The sequence below is a fragment of the Eretmochelys imbricata genome, chromosome 1, assembly GCF_965152235.1.
Source record: "Eretmochelys imbricata isolate rEreImb1 chromosome 1, rEreImb1.hap1, whole genome shotgun sequence".
NCBI classification, from domain to species: Eukaryota; Metazoa; Chordata; order Testudines; family Cheloniidae; genus Eretmochelys; species Eretmochelys imbricata.
In genome coordinates this window covers 42,190,909-42,215,423 of record NC_135572.1, presented here as the reverse complement: position 1 = coordinate 42,215,423, position 24,515 = coordinate 42,190,909, and the positions used below count along the sequence as shown (strand labels likewise).

The window sequence follows — 24,515 nt, the reverse complement described above, 5'->3', positions numbered from 1 at the left end:
GTTCAGGTAGATGCTGCATGTTCTAAGCAACATATGGTTGTGAATAGGGGAAAGAAACTTGTAACAGGAAGATGATAAGATTTTGAGTCTGAAAAGCATTACAGTATTTAGATTTAAAAATTTTGCAAATTACTGTATTGTCAGTAATAGGGAATAAAATCAGATGGAGATGAATCTGTTTCTTGGGTAAACCATAATTATCTCCAAATTATTTCTTTGATGATCTTTTTACCAATGAAGAGGAAAATTGTGTTTGCTGGTTGATCAGTGTTTAGCTACTATACTTGATATCAGGAGCAGAACATTGAACACCGAGGTCAGAGTTCAGCTTGGCAGAGAACCATTCAGCTTTGCTTTGGAATTCTTTACATACTGTCTGCAAGAAAAATAACTAAATTACAGGTGACATCTGGGAAACTCTCCTTCAAATATGCATTACCAATTTTGTGTTGAATTGTTAGTAATTAATTATAGAAGTTTATTTTTTGTTTGTAGGAACCAGAATTGGAAGACTCTGCTGTTAATACAACATTGTTGGTCCACTTCTTTGGAAGAGCAGGAAAGGAGAAGCTTTGCTATTCTGAGTTTTACAGGTAGTGTACAAATACTAGTTGTCATTCATTGCTAGTAGTCATTCTTATAAGTTCCAAGTTTGAGTAATGATGAGTTTGTTCCTTTTTGGTAAAACTCATATCAGCCAATGCACATCAATCTGAAGAAAAATGAGGGCTTTTCTATGCAGCGCAGCAAAGCATGATTTGTAAAGCACACTAAGAAGCTGCACTCTAATTGCCCTGTGTAAACCTTGTAGGCACGCTCTAAAAGGTACCTAGTTCACATTCTGTTTCAAGGGCTATATTAACACAAACTAGGTACTTTTTAGAGCACACCAGCAGGATCTACACAGACAATTAGAGCATAACATGATCCAGTACTTTCCAAATCACTCCCCTCCAGTGCACTTTGCTAGCACTTTGTAGACAAGCCCTGAGAAATTTTGCCTTCCACTGCCACAGTAGCTCTTCCTACTCTCCAGAATAATTTAAATAGTACATTTAAATAGTATGTTTTGTCCCAAAGAATTAGAAGGAGCTTTACAAACTTTACAGATACAGGAATCATGTCACCAATTGAAATGTTCTTGCAGTGAAACCATGCAGCTGCCTAACAGTGACTCACCACAGTATACAATTTTAGGACAGGAAGCAAAGAACACCATATCCATTTGAAACAGCAATGGAATATTGTGAAGCATTACTCTCTGAAATGTGTGGCTTCATTTCTTTCAATGTGCAAAATATTTTATTCTCTTATGTCCCAAAGAATCTCTTTACCATTCTTATACTGAAAGCCAGAAATTAATGAAAAAAGCTGTAAGAATAATATAGATCAATCATTCTGTTTATAAAGCACTAGCACAAAATAAGGATTGTAATTATTTAACTAGAGACTCCATTACTTATTGCTATGATGTGCCATTGTTACTAATTGTGTATGTATGTATGTGTGTGCACCCCCTAATCTGTGATGACTGACATACTGGTCATAGCAAGTGTTACAAGGCCAAAACAGTCCTTTCTTTGTATGGGGAATGGGGAGACTCCTCACCTGGGCTGTCAAGTGAAGAGCCTCCATAATTTGATATGTTAATGCCAACAATGTAATGGACTCATCTTTCAATTTTGTAACTTCACCTGTGACCACTACAGATACCCAATATGGGCTGAAACATCATAGTCATGTTATGATGTCAGAAAGATGCTCAAGTAGATCTTAATGCAGAATCTCTTGCCTTGTCCTGTCTCAACAGGACAACACAGCAGCATGTGTGACTGGAAGAAATAATCAGAGTTTAAAACATCAATATAGCTTCTTGTGTGTAACAGCAACCCCCAGCACGTCTGAGTTTTAAAGAAACAACCAGTTAAAACCCTCTATTACTGTGCAACATAAATGTCCTGACTTGATACTAATTGCTGAAACCACATTTGTATGTATACTGTTGAGCACCAAGTTTTTACATCACAACAACTTATGTGCTTTCACACCTAAAGGGAACAAGATTCTTTTCACTAATGTTCCATTTCCTTCATAGGTAATTGGTAGTTCATAATCTTATAAAAAAAGTAGCAGCATAAAATGGATAGTCTGATTTATGTCGAGCTGCAATGGAGTCAGTCAGCCCTGAACTTAGTAACAGATGTTGCAGTCAGTTGAGGTTTAGGAAAAGCCAGAACAAAAAAGGGGAGAATGGCATTTCTCCTAACACTATAAAGTGTTTCTACTTCACTGACTCAGACACATACCAGTCTTCAAATAAATAAACAAACTTCTCTCTTTTGAAGCTCTTGACTCAATAGAACGCTAAATGAGTAAAATAAGTGTAACATGTCTGCAGCTCCTTCTTTATAAATACAGTAGGCCCTCTTAACGAAACAAAGGACAGAGAACACCAGTAAAAGGTTGTGTTTGCATATATAGTGTAAACTGGAATGCCTCATGTTTTAGATAAAATCCTGCATTGACCCAATGAGGAATGACATTGATAAAACTATGTACCTAGTACATTCAGAAAATGTAGGTTAAAGACCTTTGCCTACCACACAAATAGAGGCCTGTAATCAAAATCAGACTCCCACATCTTGCTCTTAAGCTTTGTGGGATAAGTGTAAGGTTTAATGCAGGTAATTTTTCAACAGTGGCAGTTATTTTTCATAGAGGTGGAATGTGCCTCTTTATCACTGCATATACACTCCATTTAAGTTGCGACATGACAGTGAAGTTTGTTTAACACATAGAACGGTGAATAAAAGGATCAGTGTCTTTTTAACCTGTGTGGAGATATCACTTTTCACATGATTTTATTTGCAAGTAAATCAAGCACATCATTTCTGGGTTTCTATTGTTCAAGGAAAATGTGATTTCTATCTGATGGCCTCTCACAACATTTTACCTCACACGGGAAGCTATTGTTGGCTGTTTGATCAAAGTGCCATGCTGTTTTTACAAGACATGACTGATGAGCTATACAGACATAGATCATTGTCAAAAGGAAAAAATAATGATGGTAAATGCTTTTATCATTTTCCAAGTTGTTGCTAGAAAGTCTTTTCACCTATCAGTGCAGCACTAGAAAAAGTAGGAATGATTAGATTTTATTAAGACACATTAAAACCTGTCACACCAGTTATATATAAAATAATCCGTGTGCTTTAGATTTCTCAAAAATAAAAGCGGGAATATGGTGGAACCCTGTGTATCTGATCTAACATGGGACCATGGCCAGATCAGATAATCAAAAAATCAGCTAATCTGAAGAATGGGCGGGGCTCAGACTGTCCACGCCAGGAGTGGCAGGGCTCAGGCCGTCAGCCCGAGCCCTGCTGCCCAGTTCGATTAATACAGAGAGCTGGATAATGGAAGCTCAGTAAACAGGTTTCTGCTGTACTTTCTTCATGAAATTTCACCCTGTTTACAGGCAGGGGCCTGGATCCAGTACCATTCAGTATTTTCATTAAATGACTTGGATAAAGGAGTGGAGAGCATGCTTATAAAATGTGTGGATCACATCAATCTGGGAGGGACTGTAGCACTTTGGAGGCCAGGATTGGAATTCAAAATGACCTTAACAAATTGGAGAATTGGTCAGAAATCAACAAGATAAAATTCAGTAAAGATAAGTGTAAAGTTCTACTCTTAGAAAAGAAAAATTAATTGCACAACTACAAAATGGGGCATAACTGGCTGGGTAGTACCAGCTGTACTGCAGAAAAGGATCTGGGTGTTATAGTAGATCCCAAATTGAATATGACTCTACAATGTGATGCAGTTGCAAAAAAGGCTAATTGTAGTACTTATATCATGAGGGTAGTTTACACCTGTTCAGAATATTCCTCTGAGGATTTCAAAGTCCTTTTTATAGGTACAGGTATTATCCTTCTTTTACAAGTAAGGAAACCAAAACACAGGAAGGCTACATAATATTGTCCAGGGTGTGACAGTGACTTAGTGACAGAAATGGGAATAGAACTCAGGTCTGACCCTGTCTAGCTAGGTGCTTATGTGGCCTCATCATGGTAGAACCAGAGCACCTCCCAAGTATTTAATAATAGAGAAAACTATAACAGTGTATCTCTCTTCCTCTCTTCCTTCCTTCTCAACCAGTAGGAAGAATGGCTTGATTTTTTCTAGGGAGTTGTTTGTAAGTGTGAGTGAGTGGCTGTGGTTGTACTGAGAACTTGTTGTGGAAAAGCTTAGTCAAAGAAGTGAGTTTTGAATTTAACTCTGAAACTGGTGAGTTCCATAATCATTCTTACCTGTAGTAGGAGTGAGTTCAATCGTGCAGCTCCAGCTCCTGTGAAAAAGTGAAAATTCTGTGTCCAGCCCTCATGAGACTCCCTTTACCCATTGATAGTTTCATGAGTCTGGTAGAACTCAGCTATTGTGGATGGTCAAGGTTGCAAAGGGAGAGGTGATCTCGCTGGTAGCTCAGGCCAGTCCCATAAAGCAGTGTTTCCCAACCTTAGGATGCCACTTGTTCAGGGAAAGCCCCTGGCGGGCCTGACTGGTTTGTTTACCTGCCGCGTCCACAGGTTTGGCCGATCGCAGCTCCTACTGGCCGCAGTTCGCTGTGCCCAGCCAATGGGGACTGCGGGAAGTGGCATGGGCTGAGGGACATACAAGTTTGGGAAACGCTGCCATAAAGCATAGAGGTCTTTGAATGTTAGCAATTCCTGAACTGGACTCAGTGTTCTATGGGGAGTCAGTGCAGAGTGGAACACCAAGGTGATGTGTCCATGGCAACCTTTGTTGCTAAGTGAAGTGGGCAGCAGCCTTTGTATCCTTTGGTCCTTTTTCAGGAGATGAGACTTCAGGAGTCTTGTAACTGCTAGACGGTGCTGCCTTATAATGTCAGGGTGCTGTACAAACATTCTGAAGTACAGAAACAAAATTATAAGAAGGAAAACTTTCCCTAATTTTTCCTTTGTGTTTCATTTTGCTACTTTGTTTACCATAAGGAAAGTACAAAGCTAGCATTGTATTTCAAAATCCCAGGTTGGTGGGTGAATCTCTGAAACTGTGAGGTTCCCCTAGTTACACTTTACTTTCACTTCCATTTAAAAGTGAGTTACCAATGATTTTTAGGCACTGTATCTTTCTATGTGGGTGACGAGTACCTTGCAAAATCAGCCCCAATCTTGACTGGGGATTCTGGATGCTACCATATCACAAATAATTAATAACAAATTTGGCGGCTGTTCTTAAACATGTGCATTTTGAAGACTATGGATAACAGGCTAGGTGAAATAAAGTACTGTCTTCTCCCTGCCTTCTCCCTGCCTCCTTCCCTCTTGTAAATTATTGATTTCTCTTATACATTTTTTTAAACTCTGGCCTTGATTCTGATTACTTTTACACCACTGTAACAGAAATTTCCTTGACTGCAGTGGATTAATCTGGATTTACACTGAGTATCTGAGGTCAGAATTTTGCCCTCTATTTCTATGATGAAATCCTGGCCCTACTGAAGTCAATGGCAAAGCTCCCATTGATTTTAGTAGAGCTAGGATTTCTCACCTAAACTTTATTTTGTCCCTTCCTAATGTTTTCTCAAAACTAAGCACTGTTTAGGGAAACTGAACTCTCTTTAGTTGTGAATCATTATTTTGAACAAATGCAACCAGATACTAGCAGGTACACAGAAAAACACCCACAATCAAGTGTTTTAGTCATATAAATGTGATCAAGCTACCAAGATTTCCTTCCTAGCTAGATACTTCTCAAAAAGTGTTACTAAAAAATAAAAAGAAACTCATTAGGATTTTTAACTCTCACATCTGGTAATAAAAATCCCCTGATGTGATGAGTCATATGCTGGTATCTCAAAATATGGGGAAAGATCACATCTGAATTTTAAATTGCATTGTTCAGCTGCTGCTCTGAGAAATGTTTGGTACTGCATGAAATCTTCCCACTCCAGCATGCCAAGAACAAACCTACTAGCTTGAAATGCAATACTTACTGAATTCCTTACATCTAAATAGATAATCCATCCCATCTCAGTGGGGGGTAGGGGGGATGGTTGGCCCCGCAGCAGGAAGAATGCTCTGTCCCCAAAGGGAGGTGGAGGGGAGAGAGCCCTTGAGATACAGTTTTATATAACAAATTATTGTAACAATTCATAGACCTTTACTCTCTTTTTACCAATTCAGCTTACAATTAAAGTAAATTTGTATGCCCAGGTCACAACCACATCTCCAGCTCCGTGCATCAGGAGGGATGCTGCCACTGCGAGAAGGAAGGGAGCACATGCCCGAAAATGTCAGGCTCCCCCTTCTCCTCAGATTCACTGTGTCCTGTTGGCTAGCTGAGGGCAGAGTGGGAGATGATTGGCCCCTGTGCTCCCGCAACAATTTAAACTTTTCCCTGGGCTGCAGGAGACCTTTGCCTCTTTATCTGCCCTGCCCTCCCTCTCATTAGTTGTAGATAGCAAGCTGTATTTCCAGGATACTGTGGACCTGACTAGTTGCCTGTGTTTTGGGATAAGAAAATAATTTTTTCCCATTGGGCAAAATTGATGGAGGTCTGGTAGATTTTTTGCCCTCCTCACAGCAAATTGTGGAAGCCCAGCTGGGGTAAAGAAGAATAGGCTTTAAAAGCTATTATAGGAATGTATAGTTTGTCACAACTTGCAGCCTGTGTTTAGTGCAGATAAGAGCTAAAAGGGCCAGCTCCCAGAGATAAATGAGACCCAGGATTTTTGCTGGTGAATCTTGTGCCCCTGGGGAGAAGGGGAGACCTGAAGTCTTCAAAGACTGAGGTCCCCACTTGGATACTCTCTATTCCCCCTCACGGGTGGGAGAGCTAGAGGACTCAGAACGAGCTGAGTCCTGGGGTCTACCCCAGGTCATTGCTTATATGGTGGGAGACCTCTAACTCCACACTGGATCCAGTTAAATGACTGATATGTGAGATGGGGTGGGCATATACCACCCCTACCCAGTGTTAAGTTAATGAAGTTGTAGCCTACTGCTTAAGATCCATTCCATTGTCTGTCTTTCTTTCACCTTCGTGTCCTGAGCAATGAAGCATTATTCATGCACCCTCTTGCTTATGCAGCACTAATTATGTGGAGGAAAATACAAGAGAGAGCTTATGTTGCAAAGGCAATCTTGACATATCCCCCTACAGACAACACAGAGCTCCAAGCTGCTAATTGTCCAAGTGATCTCATTAAAGAACTAAAGATAGCTGCACTGACTAAAATGCCTTAGATTCAGGGGAAAGAATTCAAATACAATGAGGCCATGCAAACACTGATAAGCAAAGGAGTCTCTACCAGTATTTGCTGTACAGACACTTTCTTTGCTACTCTATTCTCCAAGTAATTACTTTGTCCTAGTATAAATGTACTTTATTTCAGCCTCTCTGTAGTTATTGCAACTCAATAAAACCAAGTTCTTGTTAGAACCTGTGGACATTAAGAAGAAAGCACAGGGAGAGACAAATCATAAATGGCACTGTTGGGAATAAGTGCCCTTTTATCTTAGATTTCCAATAAAAATGTAACCACTTAGGGATGTGGGCAACAGAAATAAAATAACAATTAACAAAATAGGAAAGAAAAAATATTTGGAAATACTGTTTCCAATACTAATACATACACACTGTAACCAGAGTGATCACTTAAGGTGAGCTATTACCAGCAGGAGGGGCGGGGAGGGGGGAACCTTTTGTAGTGATAATCAAGGTGGGCCATTTCCAGCAGTTGACAAGAACGTCTGAGGAACAGTGGGGGGTGGGGATAAACATGGGGAAATAGTTTTACTTGGTGTAATGACTCATCCACTCCCAGTCTCTATTCAAGCCTAAGTTAATTGTATCCAGTTTGCAAATTAATTCCAATTCAGCAGTCTCTCGTTGGAGTCTGTTTTTGAAGTTTTTTTGTTGAAGTATTGCCACTTTTAGGTCTGTAATCGAGTGACCAGAGAGATTGAAGTGTTCTCCAACTGGTTTTTGAATGTTATAATTCTTGATGTCTGATTTGTGTCCACTTATTCTTTTATGTAGAGACTGTCCAGTTTGACCAATGTACATGGCAGAGGGGCATTGCTGGCACATGATGGCATATATCACATTGGTAGATGTACAGGTGAACTTTGTGACTTTATCCTCACCCATAACTATTTCACATTTGGGGACAATGTATACATTCAAATCAGCAGCACTGTTACGGCTACCCGCATGGCCCCACAGTATGCCAACATTTTTATGGCTGACTTAGAACAACGCTTCCTCAGCTGTCGTCCCCTAATGTCCCTACTCTACTTGCGCTACATTGATGACATCTTCATTATCTGGACCCATGGAAAAGAAGACCTTGAGGAATTCCACCATGATTTCAACAATTTCCATCCCATCATCAACCTTAGCCTGGACCAGTCCACACAAGAGATCCACTTCCTGGACACTACGGTGCTAATAAGCGATGGTCACATAAACACCACCCTATACCGGAAACCTACTGACCGCTATTTCTACCTACACACCTCCAGCTTTCATCCACACCACACGATCCATTGTCTACAGCCAAGCTCTACGATACAACCGCATTTGCTCCAACCCCTCAGACAGAGGCAAACACCTACAAGATCTCTATCAAGCATTCTTACAACTACAATACCCACCTGCTGAAGTGAAGAAACAGATTGACAGAGCCAGAAGAGTCCCCAGAAGTCACCTACTGCAGGACAGGCCCAACAAAGAAAATAACAGAACGCCACTAGCCATCACCTTCAGCCCCCAACTAAAACCTCTCCAACGCATCATCAAGGATCTACAACCTATCCTGAAGGACGACCCATCACTCTCACAGATCTTGGGAAACAGGCCAGTCCTTGCTTACAGACAGTCCCCCAACCTGAAGCAAATACTCACCAGCAACCACACAACAGAACCACTAACCTAGGAACTTATCCTTGCAACAAAGCCCGTTGCCAACCGTGTCCACATACCTATTCAGGGGACACCATCATAGGACCTAATCACATCAGCCACAATATCAGAGGCTCATTCACCTGCACATCTACCAATGTGATATATGCCATCATGTGCCAGCAATGCCCCTCTGCCATGTACATTGGCCAAACTGGACAGTCTCTACGTAAAAGAATAAATGGACACAAATCAGACGTCAAGAATTATAACATTCAAAAACCAGTTGGAGAACACTTCAATCTCTCTGGTCACTCGATTACAGACCTAAAAGTGGCAATTCTTCAACAAAAAAACTTCAAAAACAGACTCCAACGAGAGACTGCTGAATTGGAATTAATTTGCAAACTGGATACAATTAACTTAGGCTTGAATAGAGACTGGGAGTGGATGGGTCATTACACCAAGTAAAACTATTTCCCCATGTTTATCCCCACCCCCCACTGTTCCTCAGACGTTCTTGTCAACTGCTGGAAATGGCCCATCTTGATTATCACTACAAAAGGTTCCCCCTGCCCCTCCTGCTGGTAATAGCTCACCTTAAGCGATCACTCTGGTTACAGTGTGTATGGTAACACCCATAGTTTCATGTTCTCTATGTATATAAATCTCCCCACTTTATTTTCCACTGAATGCATCCAATGAAGTGAGCTGTAGCTCACAAAACCTTATGCTCAGATAAATTTGTTAGTCTCTAAGGTGCCACAAGTACTCCTTTTCTTTTTACTATTAAGTGTGTGACAGCTCCCCAGATTCCTAGATTTTAGGGCCAGCAATGAATACCCCCACCCCACAGTGATTATCTCGTCCAAAATAAGGAACCTCAAAGCCACACTTATATTTACAGTTGTAGTTTCTATTGCTGCCAATTGTAGCCTGTTTCGTGGATCTTGTATTGGGGAAATAATCTCCTAAATCCCTTAATGTTCATGCCTTCCTACATCAGATTGTGCTCTTGTTTTTTATCTTGTTACCTTCCCACATAGCTGTGATATCATATTTTCAGCACTGTTTTCATGCCAATTATAATTCATCTTAATCAATTTTCTAATGAATATTTACCTGATTTACCAAGCCTCTCATAACCTCTGAGACCTTTAATTACCATTCCTCTGTGCTGCCCTGTATTGATGGTTTTAAGTTTCTTTCTTCTATCACCTTTTCATGATCAGGAATCTTGTGACTTGACTGTTAGGAATGCATCCGATGAAGTAAGCTGTAGCTCACGAAACCTTATGCTCAAATAAATTTGTTAGTCTCTAAGGTGCCACAAGTACTCCTTTTCTTTTTGCGAATACAGACTAACACAGCTGCTACTCTGAAACCTGTTAGGGTATAGTATCTTTAGCAATTTTCCAGTTCTCTCATTCCTCAATTTTTAACATTAAATTGCATAAACCACATATTAGTCCATAACCTATATTTACCAGGTCAGTCCCTTTGCATTCAATTGTCTTGTTACTGGCTGGCCATCAAAGGTTCACATAATCTTTATATATGCATACACACTTTGCTGCATATTCTCTTCTCCGGGTAATTGTGTTCACTAGTGTAACACTGACTGCAACATCCATGAATGTACATAGACTTAGAGAGCACCCTAGTGGTATAATTACTGAAACACAGCATTGAAACATTTACATGCCCAGGTAAAACTGTATTTTTAACATATTAAACAGTTAGCGTGATTGTAATATTTGTAGGTGGGTAGTTACATAGATTTTAAAATGTTACTATTTCTTCTACTGAGTTGAGTACGGTTTCAGAGTAGCAGCCGTGTTAGTCTGTATCCGCAAAAAGAAAAGGAGGACTTGTGGCACCTTAGAGACTAACAAATTTATTTTGGTAGTCTGTAAGATGCCACAAGTCCTCCTTTTCTTTTTGAGTTGAATAACTAGTTTAGTATTAATAGTACTAACTTATGGTTATTTTATGTACTTCACTATATTTCTTTACATTTAGATTTATGGAAAATTTACAAACAGAGGTGCAAGAAATGGAATTCATACAGTTTTCAAAGGGTCTGAACTTCATGAGAAAAGAGGACTTTGCAGAATGGTTATTGTATTTCACTGATGAGGAAAACAATGAAATTTACTGGCAAAATGTGAGAGAGAGAATCCAAGCAGGAGAGGTTGGTACATAGAATATATTATTTTTGTTTTGCTTTCTTATTTTAAGTTCAAGTGCAAGTTTTTTTAATTAGATAAGTATATACCAAAAATGTGGCTATTTTCAAATAGAGGAGTTCTTGCAACCTTTCAGATTTAATTTTGCTATCCATAAACATGATGATCATTTGACAACTAGAAAATAGAAATATTAAAGGTGATAACCACAGTAATATCTAAATACTAGAACTCTAAGGAAATAGACCTACTTGTTTCTGAATTTATTATATAACCTTGTTTGAATTGTTTGGTACTCTAGAATATCAGCTTGGACGAATTCAAGACATTTTGCCAGTTTACAAATCGCTTAGAAGACTTTTCTATTGCCATGCAAATGTTTACTGTAGCTAATCGTCCTGTTAAATTGGGTAAGTAGTAGAAAACTTAGTATATTTACCTTTAAATAACAGGAAGAAAGTATACTGTGTAGGGATTGTGTGAATAAGTTATCTCAAACGTCAGCATTGTGGACTCCAAAAACTGTAGTATTAAAATTCTATAACAAATTAATTTAACTTGCACGAAGAACAGTAGCATTTATAACCACAAGTTGTTAGGATTTCTAAATTCTGATGTGTGCTGTAATATACCATTCACAGAATCACCCACAAGAGTTTGAATTTATTTAGTGATACCTAAGTGTATCTTGTGACCGGGGTCGGGGCAGGGGGAGCGGAGGCACACTGGGGATACTCAATTCGGGCAAAGTGCAAAGAATGGGGCAGACAATCCCCAAAGCTGGTGAATATTTCAGTATTTAGGTTTGCCAAGATAGCACAAAACAGCTTCTATATCTTACAGGTTACCCAGAAGCCAAAACAAAGTTCCCTTAAAAGTAACCCAGCCTTTGGGCTCCCTCCCAGACAGCCAAGTTAAATATGAAAGTTCTGCCAATCCCAAAGGATCGGACACATTACCTCCCAAGTTAATGAATATTCCAGATCTTACCCAAATACACGCTACAGCCAATTCTTATTAATTAATCTAAAATGTATTAAAAAGAAAAGCGAGTGAGTATTGGTTAAAAGATCAGTATACACACAGACATGAGTACAGTTCTGAGATCAGTTTCATTGTAGAGATGGTGAGCTTTGGAGTTACAAAGAGTTCTTAGAATTAGTCCATAGATTCAGTCCAATGTTCATATCAAGGGTGATCCAGGTGGGACAGGAGAGCTCAGTCTTAGGACTTAAACTTCCCCTGCCTAAAGCACCAAGCAGATCTGAGATAAAAAGGATCAGGACCCAAGGGGTTTTTTTATACAGTTCCAGGCCTTCTCTTAACAGCTCCGAGTCCTTAGGTAAATAATAGTCATCCAGACTCTGAAGTAGACCTATTTCCTAAGCATCACCAGTAATTAGCTACATGGATTAACATAAGGAAGTTACCTGTTTTCCACCATTTGCAGGTGATTTGCTGTATACTTCAAAGAGAAATCAAGACAGTGATATCATTATATTTACAGGTTTCAGAGTAACAGCCGTGTTAGTCTGTATTCGCAAAAAGAAAAGGAGTACTTGTGGCACCTTAGAGACTAACCAATTTATTTGAGCATAAGCTTTCGTGAGCTACAGCTCACTTCATCGGATGCATACTGTGGAAAATACAGAAGATGTTTGTTTTTATACACACAAATCATGAAAAAATGGGTGTTTATCACTACAAAAGGTTTTCTCTCCCCCCACCCCACTCTCCTGCTGGTAATAGCTTATGTAAAGTGATCACTCTCCTTACAATGTGTATGATAATCAAGGTGGGCCATTTCCAGCACAAATCCAGGTTTTCTCCGCCCCCTATTCCCCCCCCCAAACAAACCCACTGTCCTGTTGGTAATAGCTTAAGATTTTTGAGGAAGGGAGATACTGTTGTAATCATTACAAAGAATGACAAACATCTCTTTATTGCAACTTATGGCTTGTCTACATTTACAGTGCTTAATGAATACACTCTTTTTTGGCACAGTCCTTTTTGCATGGATGTTAATCTGTCTTTTTGTTCTCCATTAATGAACTGTTAAAGCACATCAGCAGGGTGCACAGGGACAATTACTCAGTGGCATGCTAGTACAGGGTAGATTAACACCCCAACTTGCTATAAACTTACTGTTTGTGTTGACAAACCGTTCATGGCTGAACTACTGTTACTGCTTAAACCAACTCGTTTGTGTCACAGAACTAAGTCATGAGTAGCCCTTCCTCTAATGTGCTTTCAAACTAGCTGGGTTTATCTCAGAGTTACCAACAGCATTCATTTGTGAAGATGGGGCCTCAATTTTAGTATGTGGACCTCTTAGTAGGAGCAGTGTGCTATAAATGGAAGGAGCTCCCCATAAAAATACATAAAACTACTATTTCTTCATTATTATTCTCCAAATCCCTCCTTAAAACACGATGATGCCTATAAAACATTTGATCTAGGCTAGGCAGTTTGTGTGCTGTGATTGCTGGTTATTGTATTAAGCATAACTATTTCTGTGTTATCTTGTCCTTGTTAGAGAGCTTATTCCTTCTCTCCCCCACTTCCCTGGTCCTTCTCACATGAACAGAGAGCAACAATACCCAAAGTCCGAAGGTGCAAACAATTCAATGTTTATTGGGGTGAACTTCCAACAAGCTTAAATCCAAGTTCCTTTTTCCTTATTTTCAAATCCCAACTTACTTTCTGTTTGCCCCTAATTTATATAGTAATGTTCTTAGCTATACCTTAACCAATCATTCTACTGAAATTTACCTAACCAATCCTAACATATTGTAACATGATTAGCTAACCAATTATATCCCACCACCTTAATTAGTTTACACCCAGCAAAATTAATTATACAGCAGACAGAAACAATCACAGAACCAGACAGAGACCATGCAAATAAACAATAGCAAAGTGGGAACTATAATGACAAAACAATACAGAAGTGAGGATTCCACAACTACATCTATAAAGACATAAGGGTTTCCCAGCTGTGTCTATTGATAAGTGAGTTCTTACCAGACAGAAAACTATCAAACTAAATTTCCTTTTACATCTTCTAGGCTCTTCCCTTTCTCTGGAGGTGATAGAGCGGATCATCTTCCTAACAGCCCCAGATTGACTAGGTTGGAATGTGAGGATGTGACCGGTCGCTTCCCAGCTTATGGCTGCCTCTGCTGCTTAGCCAAAGGCTTTGGCCTAAGAACAGGGCCTCAGACTGTCACAGTGAGAGAAGGCCCTTACACAGATTCTTTGTTGTATACCTCTATTACTAGCTAGATGATAAACATATACCTAAATTCTTAAAGTATAGGCCTTTACAGGCAGGCCTGAATATCTATATCCTAACAGTCCTCCACATTCCTCCTCCCCCACCCCCAGATATTTTTTGTAGTTGTGTGTTGTTTCTTATGTACTAAGACTATAAGTTATTTGTGGCAGGATTTGCTTTTTTTATGATTTGTATACAGCCTGTAGCACAGTAGGGCCCTGGGCCCTGACCGGGATCTCTAGACAGTTCCACAATACACATAAATAATAATAATAAATGTGAAAAGAGGATGGCAAAAGATAGAGGGGAAAATGGAGGCCCAGAATGGTATGGTGGCTGCTTCTTCCACGAATTCCATTAAACGTTCCTCTCTTCCACTCATTCAAGAAAGGGCAGACCAGTTCCTAAAGCCTTCTTCAAAAACCGACCAAAAAGCATATAAACCTGTGTGCTGTAAACGCACTTTCTAGGGGCTGATAGTTACTGGCTGTTAAAAAAAAAAAAAAATAGCTGAGAGGGTTGTCAATTGAAGTGAAGTATGTCTTTGAAAAAAATGCTGTACAGACAAAGATTTTAATATGGAATTATTTAGCATTAGACTGATTCCAAATAAAATGTTAGTATTTTTATAAGACCTTTGTGGGGTAAGTGCTTGCAATCTATATACACAGGTGTAAGCCGAAAGTAGTTAATTCTTTTAACGTGCAGCTATTTTCAGCAAATATTAATGATTACCATTTGTTCTTGTTGCTTCAGAAGAAATAATATATTTTAAAAGCTCATACTACAAGCTGCGAAGATTGCACTGAAATACAAAGCAAGCTCAAGAGCATGTGGATTGAGGTCTTCTAATATAATTTAGTAGTTCACACATCCCAAATACCATAGGTTAGGATACCCAGAAGACATCATAAATTAGTACAGAATCCCACTATTTATGTGTGTTTAGTTTTTCTTCATTTCTCTGTAATGTGTTATTATACATTGTGTAATTAACATTAACATTATGTTTTTACTAGCTGAGTTCAAGAGAGCTGTAAAAGTGGCAACAGGACAGGAGCTCTCAGACAATGTTTTGGACACCGTCTTCAAGATCTTTGATTTAGATGGAGATAATTGCCTCAGCCATGGAGAGTTTCTGGGAGTATTAAAGAACAGGATGTATCGAGGCTTACGGGTAACTAAACTAGAGTTGTCTAAAATCTGCAATGAAAGTATTTAACTGTCTTTAAATTACACAAAAAATATTAACATTGGGAATTTTTAATTCTACTGTGTTAACATTTGTAGAAGTGAAGGCAAAACTAGTGGATAGGGAAAAAAACATTAAAAACTGATGATTCCTACTACTACTAAGTACTGAAGAAGAACTACCCTATTTCCTAGCATTCACATTGCTCCTAAACATTCAGATGCTTCTGAAGGATCTGGAATTCAGTGTCTCAGAATGTCTTTCGGACATGAACTGAGGAACTCTCTGAAGCAGGCATCTCCAAGAAGAAACTCCCACTGAGTTTGTAATAAGTGTATCTGCACACCAGTCATGCTGAGCATGCTTCCCCTTTTGTATCGCTTCCCCCAGGTTAACATCCTGGGATATGTCGGCATTTTATGCAGCAAATTGATTTCTCTTATTAGGGTCTATAATCTGAATTTATAATTCTAAATGGAGTATCTCTTATAGGATAGGTATTAGCTCATTGGTGGTATAGAAGAGAAACTGGGAATTTCTAACAGCCATAATGTGAAGAAGAGCAGATATTTGGTAAACTGGCCTCTCAGTGGTATTCTTGTTTTATTTGGGAGAGTGTAAACTTGTTCAGCATTTATTTTAATTCTTTATATATATATTATAGAAATGTTTGTAGTTAAAGATGAACATGAACCAGAACGCCAGATCTGAACTCCCTGATCAACAGAAAAGTTTGAATCCAGACTGGAACTGCAGTTTGGGCCTAATACTAATTATAATGAAATTTTCCACCAGGAGAAAAAAGACCTTCACCAGCCAATCAAGATTAGCTGTCCACCTATCTGAGAAACACAGGCTGTACAGCAAAATAATAGGATTTCAGCATATTGAGGAATCCTGAATGCTGATTGGCTGGTGTGGATGTAAAGATGTGCTAATTATGATACTCGGTATTATCCATATGAACTGTGGAAGCAGTAGCATTATGGTGCTGCTGTGCATTTGTGTGTTGGACAGCCATTATATAGGAAAGGTATTTTATATGTAAAGATGGAACAAAACTATGTAACTTTATTGTTATTGTTGATAACAGGTACCACAACAGCAAGGCGTACAAGGATACTGGAAATGTGTGAAAAGAGAAAGTATTAAAGGAGCAAAAGAAGTCTGGAAGCAAACTGGGAAAAGCCCTTTCTAAATAAGTTACTTGTTCTTTTATTACTATAAATGTCAGAGGTTGGGGTTTTCGTGTATTTTTGTTTATATGCTGGCTAAATCATGTGTAAATTGTTATACAACCTAAATATTTAATTAATCGAATTTCTGATGCAATAATTTTACAGTATTAGTGTAATCAGGTTTGCCTGTGGAACTGTTATGACCTCTAGCTTCCATACAAAAGTATACTCATTCCAGGAAATGCTAAAGTTTACAAAAATAGACATCAGCAGAATTCTTGTGTGGGGACTGGCCCTGCTCTCTAGCATATGGGGTATCTGAGTTTTAGTACTGGTCAGCTGCTGAATGTGCTGCAGAAATAGCATTTACAACCGGAGAACGGAAGACCAGTAATACAGCAATATAGTCCAACCCAAAATGTACCTACCAAGTTTCCTTTATAGGGATTGGGCATTACAAAGGCACAGACTACCTGCACAATCCCTAGGAGATGCAAGATTTTGGTATCAAAAAGGAAAACTTGACTGTATTGTTTTGTATGTCATCACTATTCTGAACTGCCCGTAATCATATGAATGTACTTTTGTTTGCTGTCTTGGTAACAGGATTAACATATCTCAATCAAAACTGGAAATTTAAGACTGTTTATAAAGGCTTTGAAAATTGTAAATGCTTTGTGAAAGTAAATAGGCTCCTTAAGACCTCCTCAACAAACAGAATAAATCAGAAAATTGAAGTAAAGACCTTTGTCATTTTTTAAGATTTTGCTCAGTATTGATTGCAGTCGTCTTAATCATCTTGCTTTAGTCACAACTTGGTGGTTCAATGTTTAACAAACCGAACACGACATTTGTCCATCTCTGTCCTAAATTATTTTATCTGTTTTTTTAATCTTAACAAAGGTGTCATAGTGAGCCTACATTATCTCAGGAGCCCAAGGTTACCAAGGCAGTGTCATGTAAGTACAGAGATAAATAAAAATTAAAGTATTTATTACCCCAGAATACAAACAACATATAATGAGATACAAGCCCTTAAATAATGACAGAAGGAACAGGTTAATGTGTATGTGTACACATACATAGTTGTGTAATATATTTTTGGATGTTTCCTTTGGCTCTGAGACAAGATTAGCCTTCCTGCCCGATCCACTAAAGGCTGGAAAGTAGTCCTGTTTATAAAGGCTCTAGGCTTCTCACCCCATTTCCTAGCTTGTCCTCACCAGAGTAGAAAGTTTAGCCTTCCAAAATGGCTGCCTTTTTTCTACTAACACTTCCCAGCCTGTCTTGTGAGCATCTCTTAGAAAAGGCAGCCTGTGAACAAATACCTGCCTCGTTTTAAACATGACTGTCCACCAGTCTCCAGGTAGTTTTCTCTTCACTGCATTTGAGCTCTTCAGGGTGGCTTGGAAGTTCCTTTCCTTCACAGGGCCTTACAGAGGAGTTAGGTACCAGGACCACCCTTAGATGGAGAACACCAAGAACCCCTAATATGAAACCATCACTACTCACCCTAGAAGAGGTAATAGACCAATACTTAAAGAAATCATTGTTCAACGATGGAGCCCTCCCAGCCTCTCCCACACTGTTATTTCTTAAGCACGCTAACTGAGACACTAGGGAGAAAACAGCAATGCCACCTGTCAGCTACCAGTATCCTGCATCACTGTGTCATGCTTCTGATTATGGCATGGTTAAAGAGAAAACACTTGTACTCCTATTGTCTATGGACATGAAGAGGTCATCCAGCAGAGCAGCATCATACCCATCTTGCATGCCCTTTCTTAAGAATCAGATACCAATGAAGACTCCTGTTCTGCCTCCAGGAAGCTACAGGGCTGAAATGAAACACTCTGAAATGTGTCAGTTCCTTTCTCAGAAACTGAACCCACAGAGTTGTGATGGACAACAAGAAGTTTCTGTTTTTAAATATTTGGCAGATGCTCAGATATTGTGATGATGGGGCGCCATAAATACCTGAGTGGAAGATAGCCTACAGGGCAAAGCTAAGGCACTGTTTTGACAGCAGCCAAAAATACAAAATAAATAAACCACGTGAAGATTTCTCCTTATAGCCACAGGAAGTTCCAGCCCACCAGGCTCCCAAAGCACCCCTCCTAGGACACAGAAAACAGAGCCAGGAAAAACAGGACATAACCAAGCAGCCCCACGTTTTCCCAAGATACTGTCTCCCATATTACAAAGGAGAAGAACATTCCCCCAACTACACCTTTGTTCAAGTTCTGGCTTCAATACAGGAAGCCTTTGGATTTGCTATATTTATTTATAATTTTAGCCCATAAAAGTTGTAGTTTGGGGGATTAAGGTTACTCGCTTTCATTTTTATCCTGTGACTTGTTAACAATTTTTTCAATATTCTATTTTAATTTTTTGTTTGTGTGGCTTCTTTTGGTTACAAAACGTGTTACTTTTTTATGAATACTTTATGAAAAATAAATTGGTCCAGCTCTGTCATCTCTAGAAGTTTAATGCCTTGTTTGTATCTGGGTGTATGCAATCGGCAATGTCAGGTCTTGGTAGCAAGTTAGTAAAAAGTGAGCTTTCAAATTTGAGTCATTTTTAGCAGTTTCTAAGAAGTTGCATACAAAGTTAAAGTTCAGAGGAAAACGAGAGCTGTAGCATCTGTATATCCTACAGATGAATACTGTACATTTTTAATAAGAAATGGGATAATCAACCAGGAATAAAAATCCATCTGATGAAAACGTTTTCATAGACCTGACCCTGCAAGTACCCGATGGGTATGTCTGAACAGCATTTTGGAGCGAATCTCCCAGCCCGTGTTGACAGACTCAGCTTAGTAGGGCCCGTGCTCGTGCTCTAAAAATAGCTGTATGTAGAGTAGTTTGAAATTGCAGTTTGGGATGGAGGTCGGGCTCTGAAGCCTGAGCTGCAACTTCAAAGTGCTGTCTATCCGGCTATTTTTAGAGCACGAGCGTGAGCCCTGCTCACATGAGTCTGTCAACTTGGGCTGCGAGGCTTGCTCCAAAATGCTGTGTAGGTATACCCACAGAGAACTCCCAGTGAAGTCAGAGGCGGCCTATGCATGAGGGCTGGAAGGTTTGGGCTCGGTGTTTAATTGTTTTTAAATCTATTTTTAATTTGCCTTCACTAAGAGATTTTTAAACAAATCTTGAATTAACATCATAAATTGAAAATGTTATTCACATGAACAGTTACGTCATCCTTTCCTTATTAAACACAGTGGGGTTTTTAAAACTTAATTTAGCTCTCAAGGGAACTAAAACAGGTGCAGTAACTGTATAGTCTATTTTCAAACTGTATGTCAGCATAATTCAACATATAATTTCTAATCAATTTATATAAATCTTTATGCATGAGGCCACTGTATTAGTTAAACATGAGAATTACTTCTTTAATCGGTTCTTACTTTTATAATCTCCTGGCTATGAACAGCAATTTATAGAAAACTTAATAGAATATAATAAAATTTGAAAAATTTCCTTCAAAATATTGGCTTTATACTATGGTGACAGGTGGTATAGAAAATGTTAAGGTACATACATTTTGTTACTGTGGTGCTAAAGACTGGCTTCACACCTTTGCAAAAAGCACAAGGATTAGTTAAATGTTCTTTATATTATAATTTTATGTGGGTCTATTTACTGTTACCAATTATGATACACCTCTGTTTGCTAGGCATTGCAAGAGTTTGGTATAGAAACACAAAGCCATATGAAACTCAGTTTTAGTATGTATCCAAACACACAAGAATGTTTAGCTTGAACTAGTTTTGAACTTTGCAGCAAAACTTTCTGCTAACGCTGAAAAGGAACAAACATTGAGTTCTACAGTTTCATTCTGGTTTGGTAATAAAGTTTTGAGTGAATCCTAACTCTTCACCAATCCATAGCTAATGCAATAGAGCCAAACAAATCCAATGCAATGCGGTAGTGAATAAACCTCGGTTTTGTTTGGAGGTTCATTTTTGCTGTGAGAGCGTATACAAACCAATTCCCAAAAGTGAAATGCCTGAAGCCTTCTAATAAATTGGATGATCCCCATGTAGACCAAATCTAGTGAAGTTTTTTTTTTAATGAGCTCTTACATTTTCCCTTACTCTCCCTATCCTGTGTTGTACATTGAACAGTGTGTAATGAGTAAAGTAAAACATAACTATATTATTTCTACCTTCTAAAATATGAGCATTACCATGGGAAGAAGCACGGTAAGTATCGAAAGCAAATGAGTTGATTTACTCACGTTCGCAGACCGCCAGTAACTCTAGCGACGTACACAGGGTTCTACGAGCTGCACTTAGTGGCACGTGTAGGATTTGACAAATAATCATTTATCGCAAGGGACTTCTCTCCCTATCAATATGTGTATTGAACACATTATCTTAACGGGGGGGAAAATGTGTGCATTAATTTCAACCCTTATATTGATGGAAACACCTTTTGCCTATTAATGTCACCACTTAGGCTCTGTGTCACTGTTCACTGTCTAGACTCCTCTGTACGGCTGAAAGGGTGAAAGTGAGAGCAAAGCCAAGACAGAGGGTTAAAGTTACATTATTTACTACTTCTATATCACTTTACATCTTCAGTGTATCCTACAAAATGAATCATTCTACAATAATGGGCATGAACATAATCTGATCTAGATACGTAGTAAAATATTTTTATATTAGATATTTTGGCCACACTTTGAATGATTCTGAACCAGAAATGGGTCAACAGATTCACATCAAGTTTCAGAAAAAACTGTTTGTTTCTTATCCCACAGTTTGGGGGGGGGGGGTGTCTGTAAACATGTCTTATACCCTCACATTTAATCTTTTCTGTAATGAAACAAAGTAAAGTTTGGTCAGCAAAAGACTCTGATGCAGAAAGCAAGCTTCTGCAGCCTCTTTGCATAGAATATATGTCATTAAATGATGGCATGGCCATTATAAGTCATTAGCAAGCTGACCTAGCTACAGCTCCTGATATGTAACTGATCGCAAGAGCAACATGTAGATGATGGCAAACATAGATAAACACTGTTAGCATCCAGCCAACGAAATAAATTCCTCATAGAGAAACTGAAGATGTCACCCAATAAGAGGTGAAAAGGCCCATTCACAATAGAAAATCTGAGAGACCATGGCATGTACAAAATTAATCTGCAAACAAGGGCACCTTTCTTCACTCTCTTGCTATTGTAATGTTTGCTACTGTCCTTGTTGATTAAACAATTCCTGGTTGGTCCAGTAATGTAAGAATTAGTGTGTCATACTTCGAGAAAGATTCCCCATTAGGCTAGTACTGGCTTAGTTGATGGTGTGTTCAGTTCAGTAACAATCGCGCAGTAGTGCAGAACTCTCCTTGTCCTTATTAGTAACTACTCTGCTGTTCATGCAATCTAGGGTCCAGAAGCCTGGGTCTTGTGAGCAGAGTGCCCACCTGAATGGGTATTATAAATAATGTCCTATTTCTTAAAAGGCCACAAAATCCAGAATTCTCAAACCTAGGCATCAGCCACACTATCAGAGGCTCGTTCACCTGCTCATTTACCAATGTGATATATGCCATCATGTGCCAGCAATGCCCCTCTGCCATGTACATTGGCCAAACTGGACAGTCTCTACGTAAAAGAATAAATTAACACAAATCAGACGTCAAGAATTATAACATTCAAAACCAGTCAGAGAGCAACTTCAATCTCTTTGGTCGCTCGATTACAGACCTAAAAGTGGCAATTCTTCAGCAAAAAAACTTCAAAAACAGACTCCAACGAGAGACAGCTGAATTGGAATTAATTTGCAAACTGGATACAATTAACTTAGGCTTGAATAAAGACTAGGAGTGGATCACCTTAAGTGATCACTCTGGTTACAGTGTGTATGGTAACACCCATAGTTTCATGTTCTCTATGTATATAAATCTCCCCACTGTATTTTCCACTGAATGCATCCAATGAAGTGAGCTGTAGCTCATGAAAGCCTATGCTCAAATAAATTTGTTCATCTCTGAGGTGCCACAAGTACTCCTTTTCTTAGTCCCTTTGTAATTCTAGCCCCAAATAGTTACAGAATACCTTCATTTTAATATCTTTAAGTATATCAGACGAAGGAAGCCTGCAAAAAAATCGGTGGGTCTGTGGATAACCAAGGGCTAAAGGGATTAATTAAGGAAGGTTGCTGAAAAGTTAAATGATTTCTTTGCATCAGTTTTCACCACACCTACCCCAGACCTGCTCTTCTCTGGTAATAAAGATGTGGTTCTTGGAGACTGAGCTGTCCGAAGAAGAGGTGCTGGAGGAAATCGATAAATTAAATTGCAGTATCTCACCAGGGCCAGAGGATATATACATCCAGGAGTTCTGAATACCTGGCACTTAATACCTGAGTCGATAATAGAAATTTGCAATCTCTCATTAAAAACAGATACTGTACTAGAGGACAGCAAGTATTGTACCCAGATTTTATAAAGACTATAGGCGTGATCTGAAGAATTACAGACCAGTAAGCCTGTACATGGCAAATTGGATGAATTTATAATTAAAGACAGAATAACACAATACCTGGAAAACCCTCATATGATGGGGTCTAACTAGAACAGATTTTCTAAAGGAAAGTCATGTTTCACTAATCTCTTAGAATTCTTTGAATGTGTTATCGTATTTGTAAAAGGGAAGCATGTGACAATTTATTAGACTTCCAAAAGGCCTTCAACAAGATCCCACACAAAAGGCAACTAATGAAGCTAAATAGTCCTGGGATAAGAAGCAAGGTATTGTCATGGATCAAAAACTGTCTAGGAGACAGAAAACAGAGAGCAAAGAGTAGTATAAAATGGTCATTTTCATCACAGCAAAAGGTTCTATACTAGAATCCAGGTTTAATATATTGATCTGGAAAGGGGATGGTCAGTAGTGAGCAAAATCTGGAGATAACACAGTTATTTTGGTTACTTAGGACCAGAGACAACTGTGAAGAACTTCACAGATATCTAATCAAGCTAGGTGAATGAGCAACTTAAGGGCAAATGAAATTAAATGTCAACAAATGTAAAATAAGCCCCATTGGAGGGAAACATTTAAACTATTCATATGCCCTATTGCAGGGGTGGGCAAACTTTTTGGCCCAAGGGCCACATCTGGGTGGGGAAATGGCATGCAGGGCCATGAATGTAGGGCTGGGGCAGGTGATTGGGGTGCGGGAAGGAGTGTGGGGAGGGGATGCAGTGTGCAGGAAGGGGTTCAGGGCAAGGGGTTGGGGCAGAGGAGGGGTGTGGGGTGTATGAGGGGGCTCAGGGCAGTGGTGTAGGGAGGGGTGCGGGGTGTGGGAGGGGACTTAGGGCAGGGGGTTGGGGTGCAGGAGGGGTGTGGGGTGTGACGGGGCTCAGGGAAGAGGATTGGGGTGTGGGGTACAGGAGGAGTTAGGGGTGTGGGCTCCGGCCTGGCACCGCTTACCTGGGGAGGCAGTGGCGCACACCGGGGCCAGGGCAGGCTCCCTGCCTGCCTGCCCTGTCCCTGGCCCCGCGCCGCTCCAGGAAGCAGCTGGCACCATGTCCCTGTGGCCCCCAGGGGAGGGGAGACAGAGGGCTGAGTGCGCTGCTCTTTCCTGTGGGTACCTCCCCTGAAGCTCCCATTGGCTGTCCGCTTCCCAGAGTGGAGCGGGGCCCACGGCACCACAGGGTTGGTGATCCTGCGGGCCGGATCCAAAGCCCTGAGGGGCCGGATCCGACCTGTGGGCCATAGTTTGCCCACCCCTGCCC

General features: G+C 39.6%; 1 protein-coding gene across 4 annotated transcripts in view; it reads left to right on the top strand.

Moving 5' to 3' along the window:
* Positions 1-19,169, top strand: part of MICU2 (mitochondrial calcium uptake 2) — a 257,427-nt gene extending 238,258 nt beyond the window's left edge. For 2 of the 4 annotated variants that reach the window (XM_077809361.1, XM_077809369.1), the window contains 5 exons: positions 496-593; positions 10,957-11,128; positions 11,425-11,533; positions 15,420-15,577; positions 16,686-19,169. In XM_077809361.1, coding sequence (XP_077665487.1) covers positions 496-593; positions 10,957-11,128; positions 11,425-11,533; positions 15,420-15,577; positions 16,686-16,790 — 642 coding nt within the window. In that variant the 3' untranslated portion in view covers positions 16,791-19,169. The remainder of the gene's footprint in view (positions 1-495; positions 594-10,956; positions 11,129-11,424; positions 11,534-15,419; positions 15,578-16,685) is intronic. The other 2 variants (XM_077809352.1, XM_077809379.1) reach the window with 1 other exon arrangement.
* Positions 19,170-24,515: the final 5,346 nt, after the last annotated feature.